The sequence below is a fragment of the Bos javanicus genome, chromosome 25 (assembly GCF_032452875.1).
Source record: "Bos javanicus breed banteng chromosome 25, ARS-OSU_banteng_1.0, whole genome shotgun sequence".
In the NCBI taxonomy this organism is placed as follows: Eukaryota; Metazoa; Chordata; class Mammalia; order Artiodactyla; family Bovidae; genus Bos; species Bos javanicus.
In genome coordinates this window covers 15830293-15844773 of record NC_083892.1, presented here as the reverse complement: position 1 = coordinate 15844773, position 14481 = coordinate 15830293, and the positions used below count along the sequence as shown (strand labels likewise).

Sequence of the window (14481 nt, the reverse complement as noted above, 5' to 3'; positions counted from 1 at the left end):
AGGGAAGCTGTGCAGCAACAGGCCCATTACACAGAAGATGGCCAGTGATGCTGTCCCCTCTTTAGTTTTGCTTATGACCTAGTTACCTGGGAAACCTAGGGTCAACAGGAGATATCCTAGAAGAACAGACACGAAGAGGGTCTGGTACCAATGCTGTCTCTGCACTCACTGAGGTGTGGGGCTGATTTACCCTCTCTGAATGCCAGTTGCCTCACCTGTAGGATGAGCCCATGACACCTGTTCTGACAAGCTCCCAAAGCAGCTGCAAAAGTGTGATGCGTGATATTTACAAAATTCCTTGCAAAGTGTTTAGTAAGACTCAACCCAAACAATGGGCCGACCCAATCATCAGTTCCTTTTTTCATAGACATGACACCCCTCCCCAATCCTCCTTTGGTGTTTTATTTTTCTCCATAACACTTCACTTTCTAATACAATGCACAAGGTTTCTATTTCATTTATTGCCTTTTCTACTACTGGACATAAGGCCCAAGAGGGCAGAAATATTTGTCTTTTTTTTTCTGAACTTTTTATTTTCTTTGGGGGTATAGCTTATTAACCATGTTGTGAAGTTTCAGGTGAACAGTGAAGAGGTTCAGCCACACACATGCATGTGCTGGACATGTAACACTAAGCAGTGTGTACATTCTCCCCACGCCCTCATAGGACACGTAACACTAAGCAGTGTGTACATTCTCCCCAAGCTCCCCTCCCATAGGACACGTAACACTAAGCAGTGTGTACATGTCCATCCCACACGCCCTCACTATCCTTTCCACCCATTCTCCCCAAGCTCCCCCATAGGACACGTAACACTAAGCAGTGTGTACATGTCCATCCCACACGCCCTCACTATCCTTTCCACCCATTCCCATAGGACACGTAACACTAAGCAGTGTGTACATGTCCATCCCACACGCCCTCACTATCCTTTCCACCCATTCTCCCCCAAGCTCCCCTCCCATAGGACACGTAACACTAAGCAGTGTGTACATGTCCATCCCACACGCCCTCACTATCCTTTCCACCCATTCTCCCCCAAGCTCCCCTCCCATAGGACACGTAACACTAAGCAGTGTGTACATGTCCATCCCACACGCCCTCACTATCCTTTCCACCCATTCTCCCCCAAGCTCCCCTCCCATAGGGACACGTAACACTAAGCAGTGTGTACATGTCCATCCCCGCCCTCACTATCCTTTCCACCCATTCTCCCAAGCTCCTCCCATAGGACACGTAACACCAGTGTGTACATGTCCATCCCATTAGGACACGTAACACTAAGCAGTGTGTACATGTCCATCCCACACGCCCTCACTATCCTTTCCACCCATTCTCCCCAAGCTCCCCTCCCATAGGACACGTAACACTAAGCAGTGTGTACATGTCCATCCCACACGCCCTCACTATCCTTTCCACCCATTCTCCCCCAAGCTCCCCTCCCATAGGACACGTAACACTAAGCAGTGTGTCCATCTCATCTCCATAGGACACGTAACACTAAGCAGTGTGTACATGTCCATCCCACACGCCCTCACTATCCTTTCCCCATTTTTGTCTCTTTTTGATCACTGTGGTATCCCTAGTGCCTAGAACAGTGTCTAGCACAGTGCCTAGCATACAGCGTGTGCCCAATAAATATGTTGAGTGAATGAAAAAAGGGAAGAGTAACATCCATATCTGTCAGGCAGTCAGGACGTAGCTGCTGTTGGTTAATCAGGTATCAACATTTTCGAACACACATTTGACAGGTGAAGGAACTGAATCACAGGAAAGTTAAGTAATTTCTCCAAAGTCACATAGCGATCAGGTTAGGACTTGAATTCGGGTCTGAATGAATCCAGTGCCAATGCTTTACTACTTTCCCATTCTTCATCCCAAGTCGCTGGGGTCCCTCCAAAAGGACTCAAATGAAGGATCTGAGAACTTGTTCTTCCTCAAAGAGACAGAGCCCAGAAATTAGTGAACCAAGAGAAAATGGCTCATTGCTGGTTGGAAGAGGCTTCTTTCCAGACCTTACAAGGAACTTCTGTCTTCAGGCTACTTGAGGGCAAACATGGGATAGTTTGCATTTGATTTTATCTCCTGGGCTCTCAGGAATGGTTTGTCTTCCTGAGATTTGTCTATACTGCCACAATATGGGACAAAGTCATAGCTAAATGTGATTCTGCTGGGACGTCACAAGGACCAGGTGAGTATCAGAGTTAATCAGATGGAGGGTAGCGAGGGGTTCTGAATCTCCCCCAGGGGAGAAAAAGTTAGCTAAGAAAGTAATCTGTAGCCTTTGAAAATGGCCCCAGAAAGACAGACGCTAAAGAAATCTCTCAATTCAGTTAATTCCCTGGCTACAATCTCGGCATATTCATGAAGTGTGGAATTATTCCAGAACTGTCTTGTCGTATAATGAATTCTGAAAGGAAGAACTCTGCCCCTCAGATTTTACAGCATGTTTGAGCAAGAAGAAATCTCAGCAATTAGTTAATATAACTATCTATAGATAAAAATCCCCAACACACTGAGGCCCAGAGAGGATGTATGAGCCAAGGTCATCCAAAGTCACACAGCCTATAAAAATACTTCTTTTCTTTTCTTGTCCAGTGATATGTCACTGAACCCAGATTACTCTTTAGTATAAGTACAACCTAAGCATTTCAGTTTAAACACAAAATCATGAAGCAAAGCATGAAAACACAGTGTATGAAGTCAGCCAGCTAGTGAAGGGCCCACACAAAACAGCCATGGGACACAGGGGCCGAACTTGGGGCTCTGGAGCCAGAATATTTGGTACAAGTCCTGGATCTGCCATTAACCTTGGGCAACCTGAATACAAGACACCTCAGCTTCTTATGGGAAACAGTGATCATCATAATACCTGTATCACAGAGTTTAAATGCGATTATATTTTATATGGAGAGGGCTTAGTGTAGTACTCAGCATTTAGCAAGTGCTTGGTCCATCTAGTCAAAGCTATGGCTTTTCCAGCAGTCATGTATGGATGTGAGAGTTGGACTATAAAGAAAATTGAGCACTAAAGAATTGATGCTTCTGAACTGTGGTGTTGAAGAAGACTCTTGAGAGTCCCTTGGACTGCAAGAAGTTCAAACCAGTCAATCCTAAAGGAAATCAGTCCTGAATATTCATTGGAAGGACTGATGCTGAAGCTGAAGCTCCAATAATTTGGCCACCTGATGCAAAGAACCGACTCATTGGAAAAGACCCTGATGCTGGAAAAGCTTGAAGGAAGGTGGAGAAGGGGACGGGAGAGGATCAAATGGTTGGATGGCATCCCCAACTCAATGGGCATGAGCCTGAGTAAGCTCCAGTAGTTGGTGATGGACAAGGAAGCCTGGCATGCTGCAGTCCATGGGGTCGCAAAGAATTGGACACAACTGAATGAAGATACTTAACATTTTCCATCATCAAGCTGTAAAATTAAAACTTCAATCGCTCCTCTTCTGTATTCTAGGACTTTGTAGACAGGCATGTGTAGGGCACGTCAGGGCTAAGGAGAAACCCTTTATGTTCTGAAAAGCAATTTCATTTCAGCACCAAGGACAGAAACCCAGTGCCTCCACAGTGAGTCTCCTGTGATGCCCTTGGTTGTGGTGGCAGATGTGACAAGTTTCACATGCACCCTGATTCTGTCTGAGAACCACAAATATGAAACCCTCCCATCTTTCCAAGGCACAAGTCAGTGAGGATTCAGGTCATTAAGTTCCTAAATTTGCAGCTCCATAAGGGGTCCACTGGCCATTTCTCACATGCCAGTATGGGTTATGCCCTTTCCTGACCTGGGCTGGAGTCATCTGTCAGTCCCTACTCTGCAGTAGTTGGAAGACCAAAAGAGTCATTTGCTCATTCAGCAGCTCTCCAAGTCTATGTGCTGAGAATATGGTTGTAAAGGAGATGGACACGAGCCCTGTCCTTCTGTCTCTTCTAGAATGAGAGGTAAATCAGTAATATTTATCATTTATTGAGCACTTACTACTTTCTAAGTCCTATTCCTTGCACTTAAAGTATATTCTCTCATTTAGTCTTCATCACAATCCTATGAGAGCTCGTTTTACAAGAACAAAGATACAGAGAGGTTAAGTAATTTTCCCAAGGCTACACACCTGGTCAGTGGTAAGGGAGGGATTCAAACCTAGCAGTCAGGCTCTGGATTCCACACTCTTTACCACAAGGCTGTAAAACTGTTCTAATAAATAAGTAAGTAGTCATAAAGAGCTACAAAATACATGAACATATAATTAGACATTTGTGATAAGTGTTATACAGGAAAACAGAGTGCAGTGTCAGAAAATAAAGAGACAGGGACTTAATTAGTGAAGATTGTTGGGGAAGATTTTGCTGAGGAGGCGACCCTGACAAGAAGGATGAGAAGGAATCAGTCATCTGAAGAGTTGTGGGGAAGAGCTTTATAGGAGACAGAAATAGTGTGTGCAGGAGCCCGAATAAGTGAAGAGAAGCTAAAGTGGTGGGAGTGAGGGCTACAGGGAGAAGCTCAGCTTCACCACCTCACGTAAGAGGAGACCAGCCACAGGAGAGGCAGGTCTGACCTGACTGGTGGAAGGAGCATGTCCTCCATAAGAACATGTGGTTTGAACGTGGCAGGAAACTCCACGATGAACATACTCAGGGAATCAGTGTAGCACAGTGGCCCGGAGTCTAGACCCCAGAACCAGACCACCTGCGTTCAAGTCTGTTTCCCCATTCCCAAACTGTATGTTGTTTAATCTCTCTAGCCTCGATGTTCCCATGTAGAAAATGGGCATGATACTAACTGTACTTATATCATGGGATTGTTGTGAGAATTGAAAGAATTAATATCTATAAGGCATTTAGGACAGTATCTGCACACAGTAAACCCTATATTACATACACTCTGGGTGAAGAAAGTTGACTTGAGTTTCACATTCAGGAATGAAAGAAAAACCATTCTAAGCAGAAATGCAGACTCAGGGCCCAAGTCCTGGAACCAAGAACCCCAGGTTGGGTGACCCATGCTCTTTATAGTACTCAGGGCCTGAATCAGCTTGTGCCTCTGAGAGTCTAAAGGCCCACTGAGGACTAATTGATTTTCCCTATTTTAAATTTCACACAAATTTAAAAACAATATCTACTGCATTACATTCTAATTATGAAAGTAATGTAGGCCTCCCTAGGCATGGAACACAAAGATAAGGCAAAAAAGGAAATGAAAAAACATACTCTATCTCAGAGATGACAGTGCACAAACTTTTCTTCTAGTCTTTGGTCTAACTTCAACATGTATTGTTTCGAAAACAGAAAAGTTCTAAAGTTGACTTCAAAACTCATGAGGAGGCCCACAGAGCTGTGTACACAGCTTTGCGCGGGTGCCTGTGTGATGCTAAGCTTTATTTTGACATGGCTGCCATAACTGGATTAAACAAAGTGAACATGCAAACAGCGATAAACTCACCAGTTGGGTTTAAGGAAAGAGAGAGGGGAATGCAATCTGCTTTCCCCATTGGAGATGAGATATTAATTATCTCCTCCCATCAATCATGGTGCTACAAGACAGATGGGGAGAGAGTTCTCCTGATAAGCAAGCTGGCACCAACGGGCCTCCTGAAAGCAGATTTGCTTGGAGGAGGTTCCTGGCCAGGCTCTCGATGGATTTGCCAATTTTTGGTTAAACAGTTGCCTGTTTATACATCAAGGGAGCTTTGGGCCCGAAGATTAGTTCAATGTCAGAGAGAAGAGCTGGCGAATCTGCCTAGCTGCCATTCTGATGCCAGCGGGGCACCACCACGTCTAGCAGGTGGATCCCAGACCTGGGAACAGGAAGAAACTTGTTTATGCCACTTGTGACCTGAGAGCTGGGACCCTTCCTAGCTTCCTTCTGGTCTAGGCTTTTTACATTTGAAATACTAGATCTTTCTCTAAGAACTGTAAAAAGTGTTTCTAAAATGTTAATCATGTGGACACACACCATCTTCAAGGTTTTTCAGCCCTGTCCCCATCGCCACCACCATCATCACCACCGTCATCAACTTAATATGCACAACCTAACTATTCCAAGAGCTTATCCACATATCCCCTGCTTTAATTCTTGCAGCAGTTCTAGGAGGGTGGCATTATTATCATTCTTCCCATTTTGCAGATAAAGAATCTGAAGCACAAGTGATTGATTTAACTTACCCAGGGCCACACACCTGATGAGTGCTTAGCATGTGAACCCTGGCAGTCTGGTTCCAGAACCTGGATTCTTAACAGCTATGCTATAGGCTTTACGAACTCTGTATGGGACTGCCCTCAATATTTTTTTTTCTAAACCAACTTTAGATAGCTTCAACTGTTCTTTTTTTTTTTTTTTTTAACTTAATCTTATTCTAAGCATAATATCTGTGAAGTACTGGGTTAATTATATAAATTTTTGTTGATGCACATAAACTCAATACAAATTCTCCCATGACACTCCTTCATGAACTCCCCCAAATAATCTCACGTGTGGATCATGAACACAATTTAGGAGAGGCTGACTCTAGAAAGTAGGGGATGGGCTGATTTTCCTCCCTTGTTCATTTAAAAAATAATTCTGCTTAAAATCAGTAGAATTTTGCTCTTTCAGCTGCACACCCTAAGAACTCAAAGTAACAGGTCCTCTCAGATGTAGTCACTAAAATGCGGTGATAACAGTCAGACCAAACCAGGCTCCAATACCAGCTGTGTGGAACCTGGAGCAAGTTAAAGCAACTTTGCAAGCCTCAGTTGTACTCATCTCTGAAATGGGATAACACACTGAAAAGCACCTGGCTAGATGCTTCCTGTGGTCTGTGAGGCTACTCAGTCCTCCACAATCCCTACATCACTGGATCTTATGTGATCCAGACAATCCCCCCATGTCTGGATCTTATAAAGAGGAGGACATGAAGGCATGGAGAATCGAAGCCATTTGTCAGAGTGCCCTGGCTATCACAAGCTGAGCTGGCATTTTGACACAGGTGTCTGGACTCCAGGGCCCATGCTGTTACCAATACTCCACACTATGCCCCAAGACTGAGCCCTGGGATCCTGGTGACCTTAAATTATTTGGGCACTGACACCAACCAACGCCAGAAAGTCTCAGAAACTCTATTCTGGCTAAGGGAAATAAGTTTTTCTTTCCATCTCCCTGTAAGAGGTCCCATACTCTGAGATTTGATCAGTCTACCGAGATCTGGGGGAACTTCTCTGATGCTCTCTGAGCAGAAACCAGGAGTTCTGGGGATGTTTGCCAAGACCTGCTTATTCAGGGCACCTGCTTCTGCTAGCCCTGCAGAGATTATCTGGGAAAATGATAACTGCGCTGCATGTCTTTCAATATGTCTAGCCACTTGATTTTTGGAGGAATACAAGGAAATAGAGTGAACACTACACTCTCCTTCATTTAATTATAGGAACAGTCAGGACCAATTGGGCAGCTATTAAAATACTAGTTTGCCTTTATGCCATCTCTTAGCAGCGGGAGCTGGAAGTCCAAATTGACTGCTAAAGACGAGTTAGGGACAGAAGGTCAAAACTGCTATTAGAAACCACGTGGGATTAAAAACGGAGGCACCCTGTGGCCTATTTTGTATCTCACTGCTTGCTTCTGTCTCTCTCCATCTTCCCATCTTTTATACTCTCTGCCTCTGTCACATTGTCTTTGCAAGGGCTGGTCCTGAAGCATGGAACATCAGAATGCAAGGGCATTTGGAGATCATCTCATTCAACCACTGCATTTGTCCAACACAGTGAAGCCCAGAGAAGCAGAGTGGCTGCTCCGAAGCCACCCAGCATATTGGAAGAAAGCAGGACCCAAGCACAGATGGGCTGCATCATGCAGGCTTCTGAGTCTGGGCTCTGGGGACACATTCCTCTAGGCCTGAGTCCTAGCCCTGCCCTTGCTGTGTGAGCGTAAGCAAGTCACTTCACTTCTCTGAGTCTCAGTGTCCTCATCAGTAAAATGAGGCTAATATGTTGAGAAGGGTCACCATCTGAAGCCAGAAAATTAAACCCACACAAAGGGAAAGAGAACTAATGGAAGTTAAGTTAAAGGGTAAGGGTGGTCGAAAGGAACAAACTTCCAGTTATAAAATAAATACGGTCGAGGGCTGTAATGTATAACATGGTGACCACAGTTAATAATACCATATTGCATATTTGAAAGTTGCTATGATCTTAAAATTTCTTATCATGAGAAAAAACTAACTATACGTGGTGATGGATATTAACTAGACATATTGTGGTGGTGATTTTATAATATATGCATATATTGAATGCTATGGCTCAGACAATAAAGAATCTGCCTGCAATGCAGGAGACCCAGTTTTAATCCCTGGGTTGGGAAGCTCCCCTGGAGAAGGAAATGGCAACCCAGTTCAGTATTCTTGCCTGGAGAATTCCATGGACAGAGGAGCCTGGTGGGCTACAGTCCATGGGATCAGAAAGAGTTGGACACAACCGAGCAACGAACACATTCACTTTCATACCTGACACTAATATGTCAGTTATACCTCAATTAAAAAAAAATATTTCTGCTAGTGAACTACCTGACTACTTGATGTGCTATGTTTACTTTATTTTAACCCTCTCCAGACCAATAAGAAATAATTTTCAAAAGAACTAGCAGAGTCTGGGCTTGATGATATCATTTGAAATTCAGCAATGTCCAAAGTCAGATACTAGTGTTTTAGTTGAATCATCCAATAACTTCCTTTACCCTTTAATCAAGTTTAAGCTGAGTTTCTGTCATTTCCCACCAAAAAAAAAAAAAAGAGTTTTTCCTAACATACAATCAGTGCAGAACCAGAGCCAAACCTCGCCCAGGGTGCCCCTGTGGGTGACACAAGGGAAGATGTGCATGGCTAGGCTTGTTCCCACAGCAGGGAGCCCTCAGCTGCCAAAGAGGAGACAGTGGCGGCTGATGGCTCATTTTACTATTAAACCCTCAATTCATCTAAGTGAGTGAATCCTGGCTGAGGACTCATGCATGAGTGTTGGAACTTGTGAGCTCTTCCGTCCAGAGAGCCTTGGGTTTTAGGGTTTTAGAGGGAGGTGCAAGCGATATCTCCTGAGCCTGAGTCTTTACCCTGCTCTGTATCCTGCTGTGCCATTTGGGTAACACCTGTCAACTCCGGAGGCACATCAACTGGACAAGACGTACTCACAAAACCCAAAGGCACAACCCTGGCCTGTACATCGACTATTTATTTCTCCCGCCTGCAGTATTTCAGTCTGATGTTTATCATCAATGACACCACCACCACCATCACCATCATCACCACCACCATCACCACCACCACCATCACAGGGATTTATGATGTGCCAAATGCTTTATACACAGCATCTCATTCAATCCTTCCAATGATCTCATGAGTATAAGTCCATTAATATTTCCATTGTACAGATAAGGGAAGAGGCTCAGAGAGGTTAAGTCTCCAGTCCAATGCAACACAGCCAGGACACGGTAGATCAGGGCTTCAACCCAGGAGGTATGACTCCCAAAATTCACAATCTTAACCTCTGTGCCATACCTAGTTCTTAGCACAGTGCCTAGAAATAGCAGACAGAGAATAAATACTGAGTAGGCTAGAACAACAATACTAGGGTGGATGTGATTTAGACACAAGTTTATCAACTTAGAGTGGATTTTTTGTTCTCATGATGTAACTTTGCACAAACCATGTATTATAAATAATAAGGGTCTTCATTCTCTATCTAAGGGTGGGGAACCAAAATCTGGGCTAGTTCTGGTAACTTACCACCTCCATGGAATCTGAGTGACTATAAAAATAAAGCTGGATCCTGTGTGAAAAGGGGCCAGTGGAGTGATAGGCACTTAGCAGGAACACAATACACTATATGGCTATAGTGTATTACAGTGTATATCTTCTTTATCCACCCAGGTTTGTCCAGCCTAGTGGCCAAAACATGCTATACTAATCTGTGCTAATTTACAGAGCATCCTCAAGTCTGGGGGTTGCTATTAAATGTAAAGAATGCAGACTGTCAGTTGGACAAGATGGATCCGACAGACAGTTGGATGAAGTCAAAATCAAAATTAAGGAAAGTGATGCAACCCAAGGATTTGGGGATTACTTCTTAAAAACTTGGGAAATGGAGCCCACTGCTTGCCTCTGTCTCTCCCTGCTGTGGATATCTGGGCAAAGTGGATCACAGAGCCAGCCAGAATGACACCTCCAGCCTCAGCGGTGGAGAACACCAACAGCAGAGATGGGCAAACTGAAGGGCCAGTGGGACCAGGTAGGGGAGAAGGCAGCAAGAACTGCAGGGTCCTGTAGAACACAGGCTTTGTCTAAGACAATACAACCTTCATGAGAAAATTCAGGCACAGAGTAAGTGGACATTTAAGTGGATCTTTTAAGATGAGCTGGAAACATTGCTATTTTTTTTAAATGGGGCTATTAATCTTCAGATGAAGCACCTGAATTAAACAGAACAAAACCAGAACCAAGGCCAAACAGAACACATTAACATGCTAAAATTATCCTGTGAACTGTCAGATTAAGTTCTGAGTTCAACGCTAGAAAAATGTTCTAAGATGGCAGAGCTCTATGGTTGATTCATGTTGATGTATGTCAGAAACAAACATAACATTGTAATGCAATTATCCTCCAATTAAAAATAAATAAGCCTTTTAAAAAAGCTGGCAGAGTGATCCTGAGTGGGTTTGTAATGGTTTTTTCTTTCTAGATGGTGAAGTGGATCATATGATCTCTCCTACAGAGGGCGCTCAAGACTGTAGCCTTTCTAGCAGATCTTTGGCCACAGAGATTTAGACTCAACTCAAAGGGAAATCAACCCTGAATGTTCATTGGAAGGACTGGTGCTGAAGCTGACCCTCCAATACTTCTGCCACCTGATGCGAAGAACTGACTCATTGGAAAAGACCCTGATGCTGGAAGGACTGAAGGCAGGAGGAGAAGGGGACAACAAAGGATGAGATGGTTGGATGGCATCACCGACTCAATGGACATGAGTTTGAGTAAGCTCTGGGAGTTGGTGATGGACAGGGAGGCCTGGCGTGCTGCAGTCGATGGGGTCGCAAAGAGTAGGACATGCCTGAGCGACTGAACAACAACAACAACGAGGGGGTCTGTAGTGATGCTGTTTGCTTCCCTCAGTTTAAGTAAGAGAGGCACAAAGGATTCTGCTGCCTCAAATCCCTGCCCACAACTTAGACAGCAAGAGTGAGGCAATGGTGAAGGCACAGGGCGGGAAGTTGGTTTCCTTGACTCCAACTCCCTTCTGGTGTGAGACTTTCAATTTCCTGCTTGAAAGTAAATTCCATGAGAGTGAGGATTTTGTCTCATTCACCTCTAGAAGGGTGCCTGGCACACGTTTGGCCCCATGTGAATATTTGCTGAATGACTGGCAAACCGAATGTATGTTCATGGGACATCATGAACTTGAACTATGGGCCTCGGTCTTCCTCCCAATAAAATGAGTATAAAATGATTACCCTACTTTCCTCAGAGGACTGCCATGAGAACACAGGCTCATGGAAATGCTTATATGACATGATGAGACACATTTGCTGTTCTCTCTGTTTCTGGCTGGCAGGAGAGACCACTTCAGATTCTGCACAGGAAGGGCCAAGGCCCAGCCGTGCCATGCCTCTCTCCCGTCCTCAACTTATTTCTGGTTGCATCAAACCAGTCTAGAAGGAAGCCCCCAAATGATGACTCAGATTTCATTTCTCTTTTGCACAAGGGTAGAGGGAAGATATACTACCTTGCATTGTCCCGGCCATGCGACTTCAAGAAATTCATGTCTCGGTATCGGGAGAGAAATGCCACCAGCTGGTCATTTGTCCTGTGGAAGCAAACCAAGAGGAAAGTCAGAGCCTCCAGAGACCATGGACACTTGTGACTGGCTCCCTTCTTTGTCACAGCAACCACATCCCCTCCTTCATTTATACCTTGCAAGGTGCATGAGGCATCTTCTTTCATGTACCTCCATCACCAAGTTTACCAAAGTATGCTAAAATGGACTGTTTGTATGTTTGTGTCCTACACACTCCCATATGCTGTGAACTCCTTGAGAATTAGTGTAGTGTCTTACTTGTTTTGGAATCCCCAGGACCCAGCACTGGGATTGGCAAACAATAGGACATCAGTGAATATCTCGGTGGCAGATACAAAGTAACCTCAGGGCCTTTGCTCTCACTGTGCCTGGCTGTGGTTTTTCCAGTAGTCACGTATGGATGTGAGAGTTGGACTATAAAGAAAGCCGAGCACTGAAGAATTGATGCTTTTGAACTGTGGTGTTGGAGAAGACTCTTGAGAGTCCCTTGGACTGCAAGGAGATCCAACCAGTCCATCCTAAAGGAGATCAACCTTGATTATTCATTGGAAGGACTGATGCTGAAGCTGAAACTCCAATATTTTGGCCACCTGATTGGAAGAGCTGACTCACTGGAAAAGACTCTGATGCTGGGAAAGATTGAAGGCAGGAGGAGAAGGGGATGACAGAGGATGAGATGGTTGGATGGCATCACTGACCCAGTGGACATGTGTTTGAGTAAACACCAGGAGTTTACTGGTGATGGACAGGGAGGCCTGGCATGCTGCAGTCCATGCGGTTGCAAAGAGTCAGACACGACTGAGCGACTGAACTGAACTGAACTGAACTGTGCCTGGGAAATTCTGCCCCATATCTTTCTATGTCTGCTCTTGTCATCCAGATTTCTTTTCAAATGTCACCTCATGAAAAAGGCTGTTTTTAGGTCCCCAACCTAAAGCAGCACCCGCTCCCCTTCACTTAACATATCACTCTATTTACATATGATCTCATCACCATCTGAAAGGGCTAAATTTGCTTACATTAGGATGTAAGCTCCATGAGGACAGAACCTAATCAAACTCGCTCATCACTGGCACATAGTAGGAGGTACAGTAATCATAGTAGGAGGTACAGCAATGCTTGCTGGATGAGTGGATGACTAACGGTGAGATGAGTTTAAAGTGACGCCTTCAAATGCACTTTGAGAAACGAATGCATCGATGAATGAATGAATGCTAAATCCTCCCTAGCCCCTGGGCTACTGATTGAGAGAGCTTTAAGAGATATGAAGTGCAATACAAACAGGTGACATCGTTCCCAGCATTGTTATCCCAAATTTATCGCCATCAATCTCAGCACTAGCAGTGTAGTCACAGCTAATCAGCTTGTGCATACAGCTGTGACAGTATTTTAAAAGGCAGTCACACGGGTCTCCATCTGCCAGAAACGCAGTCGCCTCTTATGCTGAATAAACCCAAACAGGTAAATGGTGCTGAAGTGACAGCTCCTTTATCATCAGCTTCTCTGCTGGGGGTAGGGGGGGTTTACTTAGAAGGAAAGGGTTAACCATCCTTTCAAATTGGGAGAACAGGTGAAGGTGCATCTCTGGGAAGAGAAAGGAGGCTAGAACTTTGTGGGGAGTGGGGGGGGGGGGCAGATGGGTGCCTCAGAAAGCGATGCCTGCACTCTGGAAGCAGAAGGGGCTGGAGATAGATCTCAGCTCCATTCCCGACCCTGTTGTGTGTCCTAGGGTAAGTCATTCAACCTCTGAGTGACAGCCTTCACCTGGCTGCCCTGCACAAAGTAGATATACACGCTGATGGATAACTGGGTACATGAGGGCATACAGTAGGTGCACAATAAATGTAAGGTGCTCTGCTCTTGGCCTCTCACCAGCCTATAGGGGCCGCTCCCAGCCATCCCTCCCTCTCTTTTCCCTGCATCACCCGAAGTCGTGCCACGCCAAGCCCCTGCTCTCTGATTGGCCAACTCTTGTTGACCAACTCATAATTCCAGCGGAGCGGGGACAGAGCAGTTAGGAGATGCTGCAGCAGAACCCAGCACTGCCGACAGCCGGTCCTAGTGTGGAAATCAACCACTTCAAAACTGGCCGTTCTAGTGGCTGGCAAATGCCAGAAAAACCCCGCATGTCTGCAACAAGGTAAATCCACACGGGCACAAACGCAGACAGCTTATCCCTGCGGATATGCGTAAGGGTGCAGCCTGGGGACGCAGACAGAAAGCCAAGCCCACGTGTCCGCGCCCACGTGGAGCATCTCCGCAGGCGGGCAGGGTGAAGCCCAGGCGTGCCTCACGCCCAGTGATGGAGAGCGGTGGGCAAAGGGCTTCTTGAAGGTCCTGGAGAGGTGGAAACTAAACCAGCCTGGAAAGGAAATTAAGCAACCTCTCTTTCCAAATCACAGAGGCCTGTTCCAGCTCCATGGCTTAGAGGTGCCTCTTTACCAACCCCTTCGCCACTCTCTGCGACAGTTCATTATTGTCCTCCCGATGAATACAGGGACAAGTTAACCTCTGAATGGGTCCCTGGCAGCAGGAATAATAAACAGGGGCCTCTCAGCGGCCTCAGTGGGAGGATTGGAGGGGCCGGGCCGGGGCTCCCGCACCCCCTCTCGCGAAGCCTCAGGCCTCCCAGGGTCATCAGCTGCGGCTTCATTTGGCAGCCCCAGA

General features: G+C 45.5%; 1 protein-coding gene across 1 annotated transcript in view; it reads right to left on the bottom strand.

Moving 5' to 3' along the window:
• The window catches only part of XYLT1 (xylosyltransferase 1), a 352172-nt gene that overhangs the window by 42103 nt on the left and 295588 nt on the right, over window positions 1–14481 (bottom strand). The window contains exon 6 of the mRNA XM_061401246.1: window positions 11743–11823. Coding sequence (XP_061257230.1) covers window positions 11743–11823 — 81 coding nt within the window. The remainder of the gene's footprint in view (window positions 1–11742; window positions 11824–14481) is intronic.